The sequence below is a fragment of the Poecilia latipinna genome, unplaced genomic scaffold (assembly GCF_001443285.1).
Source record: "Poecilia latipinna isolate Pla-1442-1.1 unplaced genomic scaffold, P_latipinna-1.0 Scaffold3160, whole genome shotgun sequence".
NCBI lineage: Eukaryota > Metazoa > Chordata > Actinopteri > Cyprinodontiformes > Poeciliidae > Poecilia > Poecilia latipinna.
The window spans coordinates 29,194-45,582 of NW_015115776.1; the positions used below are offsets into that span (position 1 = coordinate 29,194).

At 37.5% G+C, this 16,389-nt stretch overlaps 1 protein-coding gene across 1 annotated transcript; it reads right to left on the reverse strand.

Moving 5' to 3' along the window:
• Positions 1-1,782: 1,782 nt before the first annotated feature.
• etnk1 (ethanolamine kinase 1) lies at positions 1,783-13,602 on the reverse strand. The gene is made up of 8 exons (XM_015022988.1): positions 13,296-13,602; positions 10,596-10,855; positions 9,537-9,668; positions 8,957-9,099; positions 3,810-3,893; positions 3,566-3,726; positions 2,848-2,921; positions 1,783-2,655 (listed from the first exon to the last, which is right to left on the reverse strand). The coding sequence occupies exons 1-8, from the start codon at positions 13,440-13,442 to the stop codon at positions 2,583-2,585; spliced, it is 1,074 nt and encodes a 357-aa protein (XP_014878474.1). The 5' UTR covers positions 13,443-13,602; the 3' UTR covers positions 1,783-2,582.
• Between the last annotated feature and the right edge of the window lie 2,787 nt (positions 13,603-16,389).

Here is a 16,389-nt window from a genome sequence, read left to right on the forward strand (position 1 = left end):
TAAAAGCTACGAAAAATGTACTTTGACTAAATGTTTAAATAAATAAATAAATAAAAAATAAACAATTTATTAAGGAACAAAGAAGCTCTTCTAATCAATCTACATCTATGGTTGTGCCAAATACGGCATACTCTGAAGGAATGTTTATGGCAAAAATAAAAATAGCAATCTGCAGATAATGCCAAATATTTCTCCCATCATAAACACAGTTAAAGTAAGAACACATCAAGAATGACACCCTTATTTGCAAATAGACTTTATTTTCAAAAGCATTTTATCCAAGATAGCCTCTTACATCAGACAACCACACTTTAATGCAATCTTCAAAATAAAAAAAAACCCATAAAAATTCTGCTATGTACATTTTTATTCACATTAGAGTGTAAGCATTACAATACATACGCTTGATGTAAATATAAAATGCTACAGTGACCAGAGAGATTTAAGGGCACATCATTTAGAACCATCTAAAAATGTGTAGTCATGGTTGTATTGGAACAGATGTATTAAGTGTAAAAAGTATTTGAATTTGTCATTTACAAATGAATCCAATGTAAAAGTAAAATTTGAGGAAATATAAATTTAAAGTAAACATGATCTGAAAGTCTATTAACCATATGTAAAAAGAAAAAACTTCCTCCTGCAGATCCCTTAAAAATACTAGTTAATCCAAGTCTCTTGTCACCAACTCAAGTTTTTCACATCAATCGTGGTTCAAAACATCTACATTAGATTGGGTTCAACTCAAACTGTCAGTTTATTCTTCACTATGTCGCCAAGTAAAACAAGTGAACAGGCTTTAAGAGTCACTTACTAGAAGTGTTAAATGTGTGCTTTCACATGTTACACAAGGAAATGGACTCCTTAACAGGTAATGTGCAGGAACAGGAACATTTCACACGACATTCCAGGCTGGACTATGTCCTTTTAAAAATATATACATAAAAAATATAACTAACTCCCTGTCGAAACAGAAATGTGCACAATGTACAAGCAAGGTGGCAGCAAGGTGTTGGCTTGTTTGAGAATGAAGAATAAATTGGCTTTCAATATCAAGAGGCCTATATCCTCCCCAACAAACTCATTGTCCGACTAATTTGAGCTTTAAACTAGGCATGGGCCAATTACCGACATCAATGTGAAACGAAAACAACAAAATACAATGTATGGTCCTTTTGATGAAATGCCAGAAAATGTGCCACGGTGACCACAGTTTTTACCAACCAGTTATAGTGCCAGTGTTAAAAGCTGTAACAAGCATGTATACTTGAAGATTCCAACCAAATTTGGCTAGGATTCATTCCATATTTCTGTATCAAAATAATCTAAAACATAATCACTAAGCAATGTCATACATTTTTAAACATCAGTAGGAATTTTCCACTAAAAATAAAATCAACTGGATCATGTTTAACAAGTTTATTTTACATTTTGTGTACAAATCTAGAAATTTTTTTTATTTTTCTTTTACAAAGGTCATTTCTGGAAACGGCATTCCAACCCATGCCTATTTTAAACAAGAACATTCACCATGCTGCACCTCGTTTCCAAGCATTGGCTCAGACATATGATGTTCGATTTAGGAGTGGTCAGTGTATAGCACACGAAGACGACCAGAACTGAACAGCAAACTGATGGAATACACAGAGAATCCCCACACGGACAGTGAAATGTTTGGTCTTGTCTAAAACAGTAACTACTTCAATCCCACTAGCACTACTGACCGAACGTACGGGTGCAACCATGCTTCCTGCACGACGTTATGAACATGGAATGTTCAAATTCCTGGAAGCAGCTAACCATGGAAAAAAAAAAGAAAGAAAGAAAAACATAAGAGTGCCAACAAAAGTATGAAATCTACACCAAATTGAAAAGGCGATCCAGTGACACCCAACTTGTCAGAATTAAACACGTGACGTCTTCCTACAAGACGCTGTTTGCAAACACAACAGCCCTCGTTTAGCTGCTCAGCAGTGACCACATGGCTACTCTGGTGTAGCATACATGTATGTACAGTACGAGGCGACATAAGGGTGAAAACAGAGTCAGGAGGAAAGGGGTGAGGGGTGAAACTCGTATCACATGAGATTCAAAACGGAGTCGTCCCGTATCTATTTCTTGGAACACAAAACCGCCTTTGTGTCATGTGTTTTTTTTCCACCTCCTCCTTCTAACCCTCAAGGCTCTCCATGTCTGCCAATATTATTATAATCCAATGAGAAAAAAAGAATCCCAGCCTATCAGGTGCCTGCTCCATATCTGTTTTGTAGGAGACTTTGTTTTGTCTCTGTAACAGCTTATACAGTGAAGTACAGAGTACAGTATACAGTATGTACTAATGCCCACATCCCAGATGGTATCGGTACAAAAATGACTAAATAAGAACCATTTAGTCACATGGGCTTCACATTATAACAGGTCCTTCATTTTAACCCACAAGGTACATTTTCCTTTGGAAAAAAGGACAATGGGAACCAAAAGGGAATTTCAACACAGTCCTCTAGAGGGCACCCTGTAGTCATCATATGAGGGTGCAGCGGGGGAGAAAGCGTGAGGAAGAAGAAAAGGGAGATTACCAAGTTTTATTCAGGTAATGTCAGAGCAGCTGTCTCTGGTTTCATCTTGAAGTACTGGTTGAAGCGCAGCTTTGCATATCTTCAGGTAGAAAAGAGAGAAAAGAGCACGGTCAGCAATGAGATGGAACAAAATGCTCTCTGCTACAGATGTGTCTGCTTCAGCAGAAATGGCAGAAAAGTTCTGCTGAATACGGCGAAACAGTAATAGTAATAATAATAATAATTAAGCACAAGTGTAAGCACACTAGCTTGTTGTAGGATAGAAACATACCCAAGGAAGTCAAAGTCGATGGTGGAGAACTTGGATTGAATCAGAGCCCAGAGTCCCCAGAAGAAATGAGAAGCCTGGACACAAATTTTGAATTATTGGACACAATAAGCAAGCCAGCTAACATGTCCTCTCAGAAAACAAGTAGTTAGCAGTCTTTCAATCATAACACAAAAACAGCCTAGAGAATTTACTGCACTCATCTTAATTTTTAGCAACGAGGAAGCTTCCAATGAGATAAAGAAATGTTGATGTTTTACCTAAAAGGTACACTGCAACAAAAAAACAAAAAAAAACACAGACTAAAAGGGTCAGTTACTTCATAGTAATGTCCCACAGCCATTTTTACAGGAACGATGGCATGTTTGTTTTGCAAAGCACTTCTTAGAAGATTTCACCACACTCAACCCTGACAGCTCAGTCAAAAAACAAAGGAGCTTCACCATGAGGTACTAACAGATTACCAGTCTGACAAGTTTAGATACTGAACAGGAAGAGAATCTAACACCGAAGAGATGGCAGCAACAAGTTTTGATATGGTCCGTCAGTTGAAGCAAAACGCCTGTGTTGCTCAAAAGCTAATTTAAACTATAGTTGGGCTCTAAGAACCTGGATGATTTGTTGAACAAGTGAAAGGGGCAGTTACCTGCTTTGTCAATCAGTAAGGCCATTTTTCAAACTTAGCTGTACTGTGACGCATTTATTAATGCCAAACACTTACCAAGGCGAACTTGTTGACTTGGACGTACAGGATCTCCACCTCTGTGTCAGTGACCGCACCATCCTGGCCCTTGTGCTCCTTGTAGGCCTCCAGGTATGAGCGCAGCCACTGTAGCTGAAAGGCCTGCCCCGGGTAGTGACTATAGTCCACTTCATTCAGGCCTAAGACATTAAAAGACGGCCAATAATTTAAAAACTTCAACAGCAAAAATGAAGCATTTCACATTTTGTGGATTTGTACTCACCAGCAAACTCATTGAAATGATTCCCAATATCATAGGCTTGGTAATTGTACCCTGCATACTCGTAGTCAATGAACTTTACACTGCCTGGAGACAGAAGGCGCATTGTTTAGACAGTGATGCCGGACATGCAAATGCAATGATTATGTTGTTTCCCTTTAATAACTCAGAATTGTCAAAGCTCTATGTTTTAGTCAGCTAAATGGACAAGCTGTCTAGGTAGCCAATTACAGGGGCAAGAAGTAAGAGTTTGCATTTTGAGGCGTAGATAGAAACTAGAGGAAGGCAGAAAGATGTGTGTACTCAAACTAAAAAGCCCCTTCCAGTAAGTTTAAGAAATGTAGGCTTTAAATTCATATTTTATTTATGGAGAACAGGGAAGCTTAAAAAAAAAAAAAAGAAAGAAAAGCTTCCACATTTTCACTCACACTAGAATTTATCATAGTAAGACTTGCTTATCATAGTAAGGCTACTTGTTTCTTTGGTTTGAAATGAAAACATGCAGATGCACAAAGAAAAAGGTGGCTGGGATACATCAGAGGTGAAAATGTGCGAGGTACATTTTCACCTCTGTGAAAATGTGACTTTTACAAGCAACGCTTGTAAAAGTCTGCTGGGAAGAGGGCAAATCGACTTTCCAGTGAGTATTTGTTTTGGATACATGCACAGGATAAGGAGGAAACTGGCCAGACAAAACTTTTTGGAAAGGCATGGAAAAACAGAAAAAAAAAAAAAAAAGAGATGGAAACAGAAGTAGAAGGTGAAAGGTTAAAGCACAAAGAAACAAAAACACAGAAGGGCAGAGAGTCTGTAGCAAGACAGCAACACACCAAGAGTTATAATCCATCTCATTTGTAAAACGAGAATTATAAAATATCTTCATCAGATCTTTGTATATGCAGATATAAGTCGGTGTGGAGTATGGATGCAAACAATTAACCATCTTGTTGATTAATGGTTTATTAGATTAAAATTGGTTAGTTTAATAATGTGAGAAAAACACGATTATATGTTTATTCAATCAGTATTTAACACAGCTGACACAAAAATGGTTCAAATATAATGTGCTTTTTTCAAAATTCAGCACATTATAAAAATTGCAGCCCTTAATAATTCAGTACATTATGAAATGCAATATGCAATATCTTTATTGCATAAACATATTGCCTAACATTTGAATATCTGACTTGTCCTCTTCAAGTTGCATGGAATATTACAGAGCCTGACTGCAGATATGCAGCAGGCAACTTGAGGTCATCAACAACTTTATTGGAAACATAAAAACTAAGTTGTATGAGCTTTTTGCCAACAGTGGATCGGAGGATGCTTTTTGTACTTAAAACAGCGCTAATGCAGGTACATGGATTGTGCGTGGGAATTAAGTGCCAGCCGTTTGAAACAGAACAATAAAAGCCACAAGCTGACCAGCACGTAAGCAAACGTAAACAGTCTGCCACAGCGATCGTCTCGATTGATAAGTTCTGCTCTGGAATGCAGTTTCATCTCCGTACGGGTTGGAGCTGAAAGCTGGCAGACAAGATCTGATCCAGCACCCGGCTGCTACATCCATAGGTTCTGACTGGTATAATGGAAAAATCTGCAGACTTTATGTGAGGAAGTACACGTCATGTTTTGAATCCGTTGTGAGGCTTGGACGTTAAAAAAACAAAACAAAACAAAACTTGTTACTCAACTGTTTTGTTCATCCAAATAACATACATTTTGGGTGAGGTCACTCAAACTATGACTTAATAGGTGTCTTTTCCGAATGTCTTTTCTCTAGATGATAATCTGGATTTGAAATGTCAAATTTCATTGTTCTGTTAGTGTAGTTTTTGTTTTTAAACATGTAAAAGAAACTTTCAAAAATGTGTTGCTGCCTTGGTGCTTTTTTTTTTTTTAAACCACTGACAATGTGAAGCATCAGCATTAACAGACAAACAGAGGAGGAAGTAGTCAGTCATGAGGCGGTTTATCTCAAAATCCAAACCCTTACTTTGACAGGCCCGCTGATACAGAAATAACCCGCACCCCCGAAATTCTGTTTCCGAGTAGCAACCTAGTAGTTTTACTTTTTAAATGTTCATCAATTCCTTAAACCTGACATATAGGAAGAATATTTTTTCTCAGGTTGGACTAGAGAGAAAGACACTTTGAGGTGGGTTACCAGCCGGCGTGTAGGTCCTAGCGGGACACAACTGAACACCTCCGGGCAGTGGCTATAGCCCCCCTGTGCAGCAGATGAAAAGGTTTGGGCAAACATCTTTCACACATGCTCACACTCCTCACACATTTGTCTTTTAACCATTCTCTCACAGTTTCCAAACATCAGGGCCTGCTGCAAAAAAAAAAAAAAAAAAATCCCATCTCCTCTTTTACAGTAAGTCTCTTCCCTCTACAGTTTTAGTCACCCGCCACTCCCCCTCCCAGTGCTCTGCTCCTATTGGCTCAGCAAAGGTCCAATGGTGTAAGACCTCTGCTGCTTCTGCATGTGACAGGATCTTTGAGTGGCCTGCTCATGGGTTTCAATCTACTTTTTGAATAACACGAGAAGTGGAAAGAAAAAGAAATACTCAGCATGTGACTTGGTTTTTTTGAGACGAAAGGTAAGCATTATTTTTGGGCAACACTAAAAACTAAATGACTTTACACTTCCGCCTTGGTTTTTTTTTTTGTTTTGTTTTATTCATACAGGAAGTGACACCTTCTTCTGTATCAATTTTGTCCAACAAGTTCCTTTAATTCAGCAGAAAAAAATGCACAAGAAGCAGCTTGGCAGCAAACTTGCTGTCGTACCTATTCAAATAAAAGCTTCAACTACAGAGACTTGAAAACGTTTGTCTCTTGACCTTGAACCAGATCAAAGTAGCAAACATTTACTTAGGGAAAGGAAAAAGGATAAATGGTTCTCAAGACTTAAAGAAAAAAACAACAATGGAAAGTGTGGCATGTGTTTGTACTTAGCCCACTTGAGCTGATACTTTATAGAATCACCTTTCAACACAATATGTCTACCAGCTTAGTCCTTAGATTTTTTTTTTTTTGGAGTGTTTCTTTGAAGAAAAAAAAAAAAGCTCAAAAAAGGATGAAAAGTGTCCAATTACAGTAATTTCAAAGTTTGGCAAATGAGTCTCAGTTGAATTTAGTTCTGGACTTTGACTGGGCCATTTCATGTTACCATTCGGTCACTAATGGTCTCCAACAAATTCCTTAAGAGAAAAAAAAAAGATACACAAGTGACTTCTCAAGAAATTTATGAAGGAAACCAATCTCACTGGATTTTACTAGAGGGGCTGAATACAAAGGTACACCATATTTTTCTGATTTCTATGTGAAAAAAAAATAATACAAAAACAAAAATGGTAGAGGAACTACGTATCCTTTTTCTTTTACTTTTAAATGATGTACTACTTTGAGTTAGTATAAACCATAAAATCCCATTAAAATATATTCAAGTTTTTTGGTTTTTATGTTACAAGAAGTTCAAGAGGTAAGAAAAAGTTAAACTAAATTAAAATTATTTGAAAAGATGAAGATAAACAGAATAATTAAGGCTGCAGGCTTGTGTGTCGAGTGTGTTCAAGTTTATTTTTGTGTTTGTATTTTAAGATATCTGGTGATCTGGGATGGGTCAAAAGTATTTTTCCTGCAAAGATTTCTGACTAACTTGCCAACAGCACCTGAACTTGTTTAACCAACACCGTGACACCTGATACATGGTTGTGCAAGAGAAAGCACCTACATAGATTTCATGCCTACTGACCCATGAGTTCAAGAAAGGATTCCTTTAAGATCGTATTGGGCAATTGTACACGTAATGGATATTCCTGTGTTGGGACATGTTCAGGAAACACTGATCGCCATCTCGGCTGAATCCATCCGTGCTGCAGGTGAGCATGTCGACTAAACAATATGTAGTACAGCTCCTTTTAAACTGTCTTCACGTAAGCATGTTTCAGCCTATAAAGATATAAGTTGATATTCTATGTTACTCATGTCGATTACACCCATGTCAGGACCAGAACCAACACTTTCCACAAGTCACAAGCTGTCAAACTTTCCAGAATAAATACTTGTTGAATTGATCTTCCTCAAAATGTATTATATAATCAGCAGATTCACAAATTTATTTTAAGTTTTGCTTGACTGAACAGTGAGAATTTATCAACATACTGTGGTTTAAGGTTTGGGTTTGGTCTTGTCTGTAGATATAATATCAGGAAAAATCAGAATATCACACCATCATATTTTTTGTAACCATTTAGTCATCCCTGTGATTAAAATACTGATATTAAGATGTCATGTGAAAAACTGACTGCTGATACGCATGTATGTGGCTCCCACTGCTGCCATGAACTCATCCCGATTAGCCTGAGCAGTGGGCACACTACATGAGGGTCCCTCACAGTGCTGGTTAGTCTCTCTCCACTGCCTCCCCAAAGGGCAGGGCGGCCCAGCAGCAGCAGCGGCAGTCAAAGCCTCCGCCGTCACTCCTGGGGGAGAAAAGCTAGACAAGGAGCTGTGAGAATTTCCTCCTCCCCCCCGCCACGTCGCAAATAGACGAGGGGGCCGACAGCTCGCACATCCTCCTTCACCCCACCTACCGGACTATGCTCTTCCGTTTACCTATTGTGTTTTATTGTTATCATCGACAACAAAGACAACAAAGTAGAACAGTTTCACAGACTAGCCAGAAAGATGCTGCTTTGTGTAAAAGTAGGACAGCAAAGTGGTAACATTACAGCCTCTGGAGAATAAACTCAAATACTTAGTATGCAAACTCATTTAATGTTATTGTTCCAACTTCAGTAAAAGCAGCACAGAATTAGGACTTTGACATAAAAAATTACTAAATTAAAAAAAATGTAAACTCTTAAAATTGAGCTAATTTGCAATGAATGAAAATTCTAAAGTATTACACATATTAAGTTGGGCTGAATCTTACCTTTATATGAAGTAGAAACTATGGCAGAACAAGGAACGGGAATGTCTAATCTGATCTAATTCTATGTTTGCAGGTGAACACAAACACTACCAAGCAGTGTGCAGGAGATTAAATCCCCTGAATGCATCCCTGCCTAATACAAAGACTCACACCAGCAACCACTCACACAGAAACGTCGGAGACTGCACCTCTGACTCGTACTCACCTTCCCTCTTGTTATAAATGATGTTTTTGCAAAGCAGGTCGTTGTGGCAAAGAACTACAGGAGAGCCCAGCACAGACAAGCTCTGCTGCAGCCACAGCAGCTCTTTGCGGAGGGACTGAGGGCTGGGGACCTCCAGGTTCAACCTGGAAGGAGCCAAAAGGTCCACACTCTGAGCCATGCCGATGTGTTAAGCAAGAAAATAGGCTGGTTTATGACAAGAACTAGTTAAGTTTGTTTTTTTTTTGCCTTTGCATAAAAATCCCATCTATCAGAGACAAATGAACACATGACACCTCCCAGGTGAGGAAAAGCATAAGTGACTATCTCATTATGACTTCATGTTCTGCTTGCAATTTGGGTTCCTGGGAATGCTGTGGCTGGTACACAGAATTTAGCAACCCAACAGAAACAGGACGTCCGTAGCTCATTGTTTCCTAACTACCAAAACCAGTTCTTAACATATTTTACTACCAATGCAATGCAGACTAGATCATATTTCCCATTAACGCCACTAGATGCAGCATTTTTCAAGAAGAAGTGAATTTTTAAATCGTTTAAGAGTTAAGAGTCAAGCACTCACCTGTCATTATCCTTGAAGCACTTGGAAATGAGCGTAAAGTACTTGCCCATCTTCAGCCACAGGTCAGAGCGGGGAACCCAGCCATTGTGGGCGTGGATGGCATGGTACTTGGCCAGCTGTCTCGCAATAAGCCTGCATGGCAAGGGAATCGAATATCAATACGAAAAGATGTCTTTGTAAACCAATATCACCAAAGATATGCCCCATACTGCTAAACAGCTTACAGATGTGTAAATATAGATTCGAGTTGGAAATGTCATTTTAATTTGAACATGGAAAAATTAGAGCAAAGAACCAAGGTTGTATTTTGTTTGCTTTATTACCAATAGCAATATGACACAAGGCATCAAAAAGAGAAATTATAAAATAATCAGCTCTTACAGTAGAAGGCTTTCTAGTCCATACAGATCAAGCATTTGTAATCGCATCAATCAACTTTGGTTCCTGTATTATTCTTCCTTCATTAGACACCAGCTGCCTTTCCATTACAAATGAACACAAAACTTTTTCTATATTCCACTGATGTTGAAAAAACTCAATTTTGCAATCGCAATTAAAATCACATATGAAGAACTTTGTTCATAAGTCATTGAAAAACATGCCAACCCGTCATCGTCTAACTACTTCATGTCGTCTTCTTTGTCTTTTCCGCCAGCAGTAACATCTGGCATTGATCACGACTTGCGCGATGAAAAAAACAAAAAAATAGTCTTTCCATCACACTTTTCTAAAAGCACTAAAAAAAATAAATCACCTCATTCTAGTGCAAAAACTATCAAAAATCATGAGATATTTCAAACTTGCTGTGTTTCTGTTAAGCAAATTTCTTTTTGTAATTCCAATTTGCTCAATTATATGGTCAATGGAAATGCAGAACATTGAAGGTGATTCTCATGATCGACTTATCAGATGAAAAAAACAAAACAACAAAAATCGGCACCATATTTCACTGGAGCTTAAAAAGAAAGTATGAAGATAAAAATTAAAAATGTAACTTAGCACTTTTACCGTTTTGATTGCATATTGGGATTTTTGTACCAGTTTGTCTTCTTCCCTTACCTGAAAACAGCTTGGCTACGGATGTGCTCCGGTTCCAAGGCGGTTCCTTGCAGAAATTCGTAGCAGAGACCATTGTTGAAGGTGCAGTAAAGGCGGGGAGCACAGCGGTGAGCATGCAGCACTCTGAAACTTTTAATCTCGTTGTCCCGGTCGACCAGCAGCTCCGTTTTGTTGCCATATATGCGGACCAGGACCACATCCTGCATGACTGCCCCCACATAGCAGCCAAGCAGCTTGTTGGTTATTCCATCGGTGAAAAACTGCAGAGACAAACAACATTACCTGCAGTTAAATGTAGGGCCATGGATGTGACTTTGAGTACCAACCTGTATACTTCTTGCATTATTTTAACTCCAGTTGACAGACCTGTGTTTAAAAACAACTCATTAGGGCAGAAGCATTACTATAAAACTAGCTTCATCTGGTTCTACTTTGGTAAACATTATAGGCACACTGCAGCGGTTGCAATTGAGAAGCAAGGATTATAGCGGTGGATCAGATATCCAGGGCTTTGATTCCTTTACAGTCCATTTCATTTATGGTGGGTTTTATTTAATGTTTTTGATCTTTTTTTTATTATTATTATTACTATTAATTTTAGATATTTAAAATATTTTCTAATTCCAATGTCGCATTTAAATATATATATACAATTATTATTATTTGATAGGGTAAACTTGCGTTATTATGCGATCATTGCTTTATATTGCTTGAAAGTGGTCTCAAAAGCAAAACTATTACCGTTTATCCCAATAATTTCTGGGACAATTTAACGTCGAGTAAAATACGTTATTGTGACAGGTCTATTTATTTCATAAAGTATAGTTTAGCTAAAAGTTGCCTACATACAGACGAAATAAAATTAATGTGGAAGTATTCATAAAAATTTAGAAAACCTTCTATTTTTATGTTTAATCTGTTAAACATTAGCAGAGAAGTGACTAACTTGACAGTGATCTGCTGTGGCCACAAACACAGAAACCTGCTTAGCTATTGAATTTTGTTTGTACTTCCATAGAATGAATTGCTCTGTTTTTTTAAAATCAAAAAAATATATTCAAATGTAAAGCATCTAGTTGTAAATAGGTCAACTACAAAAAAGGCAAATGAATGAAGTGCTGAAGGATTTAACCATTAAGCTCAGAGCAGGTCGGGATGTGGTAAACATTAATACAGTAAAGCAGGGTGAAACAGAAGGGTGACTTTGCTTGACCAATTTAAATTGACCTATCGGCACAACAAAGCTGGAAATTTACTGGGGGGCAAACAAAAGGGGATCTGAGCTTTCTACACAACAGTCAGACTGTTTACTATGACTTGGACTGATGGAGAATGACAGGATTGCGTGGAATTTTATTTTTAACTGGTATTTGCTGAACCCTCCACTTTGCCTCATTGATGAGTACAGGGAAAGGCAGCGGGGCATGTGATCCTCCATCCTGGTTGTGTTTACAAAGCTGAGCCACACCCCCGGGTTATCACAGGAGAGGAACATTTTTTTCCTGCTCTGCTTGGACTAATTTACGTGTGACTCACAGCATTTATCTGTGCCGATGGCGTGAGTCAAGTACTGTTTGACTTTAGGACATCTGTAATCTTAAAGGATTAGATTATGCGAATTATTCAAATCATAAATGCAAACGTCAGAGTCAAGCTCACACGGTCGTCGATGTTTCTTCCAGAAGTTTCCAAAGCTGCTTTATGAAATCCTTCTGATCTCTTAGCTCCAATTATCGGCTTGCCTAACTTCACAACCTAATAAGTAGTGGTGCTTCATGATATGGGAGACATACGGGGGGCCGGGGGGGAGTTATCCAAGATTCAAACCAAACAAGTTTTCTATGCTTTTCCGTGGGAAAAAGCACCTCTGCTGTGAGGCAGTGTAGATAAATAATAATAAAAAAGTCTAAAAGTCTATTTCAAATATGTAATTGATACATAGATTCCCAATTATTACAACATATGTCACAACAGCAAATAAAACTTTATTACTTTAAAACTATATATGAGAAAACAAATATGGGGGGGGGGGGGGACAAAACTAAGTGTCAATATTAAAATCCCCATTTTTTCCATATTTATAATAAACTACATATCCGTTGTTCTTAACCTTTTTTTTTTTCTTTTTTTTTGGGAGGGGGAGCGGGGTTAGGGGAGTATGGCCTCGCCCTGGGCGCCAGTCGTGATAGAAACACCACTGCGAACAAATGTACATAGTTATGCCAAGCTTTCGGTAAAAACTGCTCCATACATAAGCAGTTATGTTACCTTAACAAATGAAACGGAGATGCAAGCAGAGTTTTACAGCCAATAAAAAGCGAAAGCAAAATACTCTGTTCTAGATGCTAACCGCAAAGTTAAAATATTCATGATAAAAGGGTCACCTTCTATATCTGCATCTATCTATAAGTTTATTCACCACTTTTGGATGCTATGAAATGTAACTTAGTTGGAATATAGCATATATTTGTCCTTTCAGCGCCTTGCAATGATATTATAATCCCTCAGTTTCATCTGACGTCAGCCTGTGACGTTTATTTAAATGGGACACCTAACTAGCTAACTCGAAGATAGCAAAAAAAAAAAAAAAAAGAAAAAAGAAAAACCCTCACATTTCGTTTTAGAGCGTGCCAAAATGCAGTCCACTGAACAAAGTAATTTTAAAAAACGTCTTCTAAAATAAAACGACATAAATATTACCTTCATTTTAATTTCGGACGGCTTCCAGCTCGGTCTGAGCTCCTTCATTAGCCGCAATGCACCGGGTCGGTAGTCGTTCTCATCGACCGTCACATCTATTTTGGGCACAGCGGGAGCCTCGTCAGGGACGTGAATGTAGTCGGCCATGGCGAAGACAGTGTTTCACGAGATATCTCACAGGGCGAAGTAAGCAGTGCTAGAAATGGCAACACGGTGCGCAACGTATGAAACAGAGTAAGTGGCTGCGGGTATATATTCCTGGTGCTGTATGGCAACGCCTCTCAGAAGGAACCACCCATCTGTGAGGGGAAAAAAAAGTTCGACCTGACGCTAGCAATACGTAATTCCATCGACTCAATAGAGCCGCTTGCTTATATCATCAGCGTGCACCGCTGGCGGAGCTTAAAGCAGTACACATAATGTTTTAACCTTAACTTTACAAATATATGATTTACTACATTTCTAATAACTAAAAAATTCAAAGACATAAATTAATGAAACTTAATGAAGACTTAAAATGTAAAACTTTCCATAATTCTCTAATTATTGGTTTCTCAATGGTAGACAAGGGTCCAAGGCGAATAAACACAAACGTGACTGATAAGGTCCAGAACCGTCTCAGTCACATTATGTACACGTCACATCCGTAATAAATAACTCATTTAAAATACATTAAGGCATTTAACGTGATATTTCAGCCGTACTTGACAATAATAAACAATAGAATTAATATTAATTTTCTATGGTATTACGTAACCTTCCAGAGAGGAAGAACAAAACCAAGCAGGGCAACTGAAGGGCAAATATACAAAGGACCTCAGTTAGAAATAAGGACATTCAAATTTTTCCTTAAATGAGTAAGTCATAAAAAAAATCTGAACTGTATTGATGGTTCCTTGATAAAAAGAAGAAGAAGAAAACAACAATTCAAAACAAAACAAAACAGTATTTAACTCTTATATGCAAACAAACCCTAAAAAATCAGCCTTATATTCTCTGACTTTTCCCGAAGAAAAACTACTTGGGTTCTTTTGTTCATGAGGGCTCCCCATGCCCAAAAGCTCTCGAGACGCATGCCAAACACTATAGTATTAACTACATACATTGATAAATCAGGCCCCCATTCAGAAAAAAGAAATCCACCAGACAACAAAATGAGTTGCTTCACATTTAAGGCAAATTGACTACTTTACATATAAGTCTATATAGTCTTTTCCTTGTGAGATGCTTTCAAAGGTGATCAACTTTAATCACAAATGAATTGGTGTGTTTGCTTTATTGTTATATGATGCAGTACTACATCCGATTGTGAAAATATCTACAACAAAAAAGCTACTTTTTAGATTTCAAAACACAGAATCTCTGCCGACAAAGGCATTGAGTTAAGCTAATGGAGAAAACCTTGCTTTTCCTACTTTCCAATCAAAAACTTTGATGCATTTTATTGAAATTGCATGAGCTACACCAACAGAAAAAAAAGTACAAAATATATAGAGAGAATGAAAATAAATACTTTTTTCTTATGAATAGTCCACTGTAGTCACAATTTCTACTAGGTAGAAATTAGTATCTTAGATTAGTATTAGTGTTAGTATCTTAGAGGACTTTCTGGAACAGAATTTAGGTCACTGAAAGATAAAAAAGAAGAGAATTCTGACTTTCTTCACCAATTAAATCTGATTAATTTATCCAGAAATGTAGTTCTTCTTCACAACGCACATCTCTATCTTTGAAGCTGGTTGCTCCCAGGAGCTTGTCTGCATTAAAGTCAAAATTCTGAGAAAAAAACATGAACATTTCTCCTTTTTTCTCCTCTTCCAGAGGACTTGATCAAAATTACAGTTATTTGTTTTATGTAACAAAAGAGCGCTGTTGAAACAATAATTGCTCAATAAAAAAATAAAAAGATTAGTGGAAAGTCTTAATTATGCATGAGGGACCTCCCATAGGAAATCTGTCCTGGAGTCAGGTGCAGCAGCAGGTTATCCGCCCACATGTCAGCCAATAGAATTGGAATAAATTACACATCAGCTCTGAAGCTACTGTGGCCTCCAGAAAACACTTGGTACTCTTTAACTCAACCTTTTCTGGTCATTGATTAATGAGAAAGTTTCTCGGAAAGAGACTCTCCAAAATGTTAAATGTTTTCTGATTGTGCGATGAGCCATTTCATCCCTCCATCCTCCAGAATGGCTCTATCTTGCAGGTTCCACGATTCTTTAAGAAAATGTATTAGTTCTTTCAAAATATAAAATAAAAAATATCTAAAAAAAAAAAAAAGAAAGAAAGAAAAACGCTGAACGGAGACTAAAATTCCTGCTGTATTCCCAGGACAGCGATAAAAAAACCAGGTGACCCTCTCTGTTCCTCCACAGCATACCAGACCTGATTGCCTGGTTACTTAGCAACCTTCATAATGAATAGGTTGCTTCTTGAGTTCCCTCCAAACCAACTCTAATCCAGCGTCTCCATATGAACAGGGATTTTAATTGGATCTTCAAACGCGTGCCTCTGTTGACTCTCCCTCTTGACAGCTAACAGTACGCTCTCTTCACTCACACACACACAAAAAGGTATTTTCTTTCCAACCTGGAAGAGATGCCCTGAGATAATTCTCTTGTTTTTTCTATGTATATGCATGCTGGATAATTTTCCATAATTCCCAGAAGATATAAAACCTTGTTACTATGCCAACCCAGGTCAGCCAGCAGACACCTCGCTCACTGTCGGCGACTTCTTGCTGCGAAGTCACCGATCTAGTAAACATGAGGTCATGTTACGCAAGAGTTCAAGTAAATCAACAAAGGAAAACAATAAAAAATGTAGTCTGAGCTCAAATGAGGAGTTTGTATTTTAAATCCACTTTTGACTCAAAGTCATCAAGCATTTTACATTTTTGCAATATTAGTGCCTTTTCTTTTTTTTTACTAAATTATGGTGGATTTAATTGACCTTAACATTAACATTAAACAAAGTATCCCCAAAATCAAATGGAAAAAAAAAAAATTATATATATATATATATATATATATATATATATATATATATATATATATATATATATAATTTTCAAAATTTATTTCTCTCTTTTTCC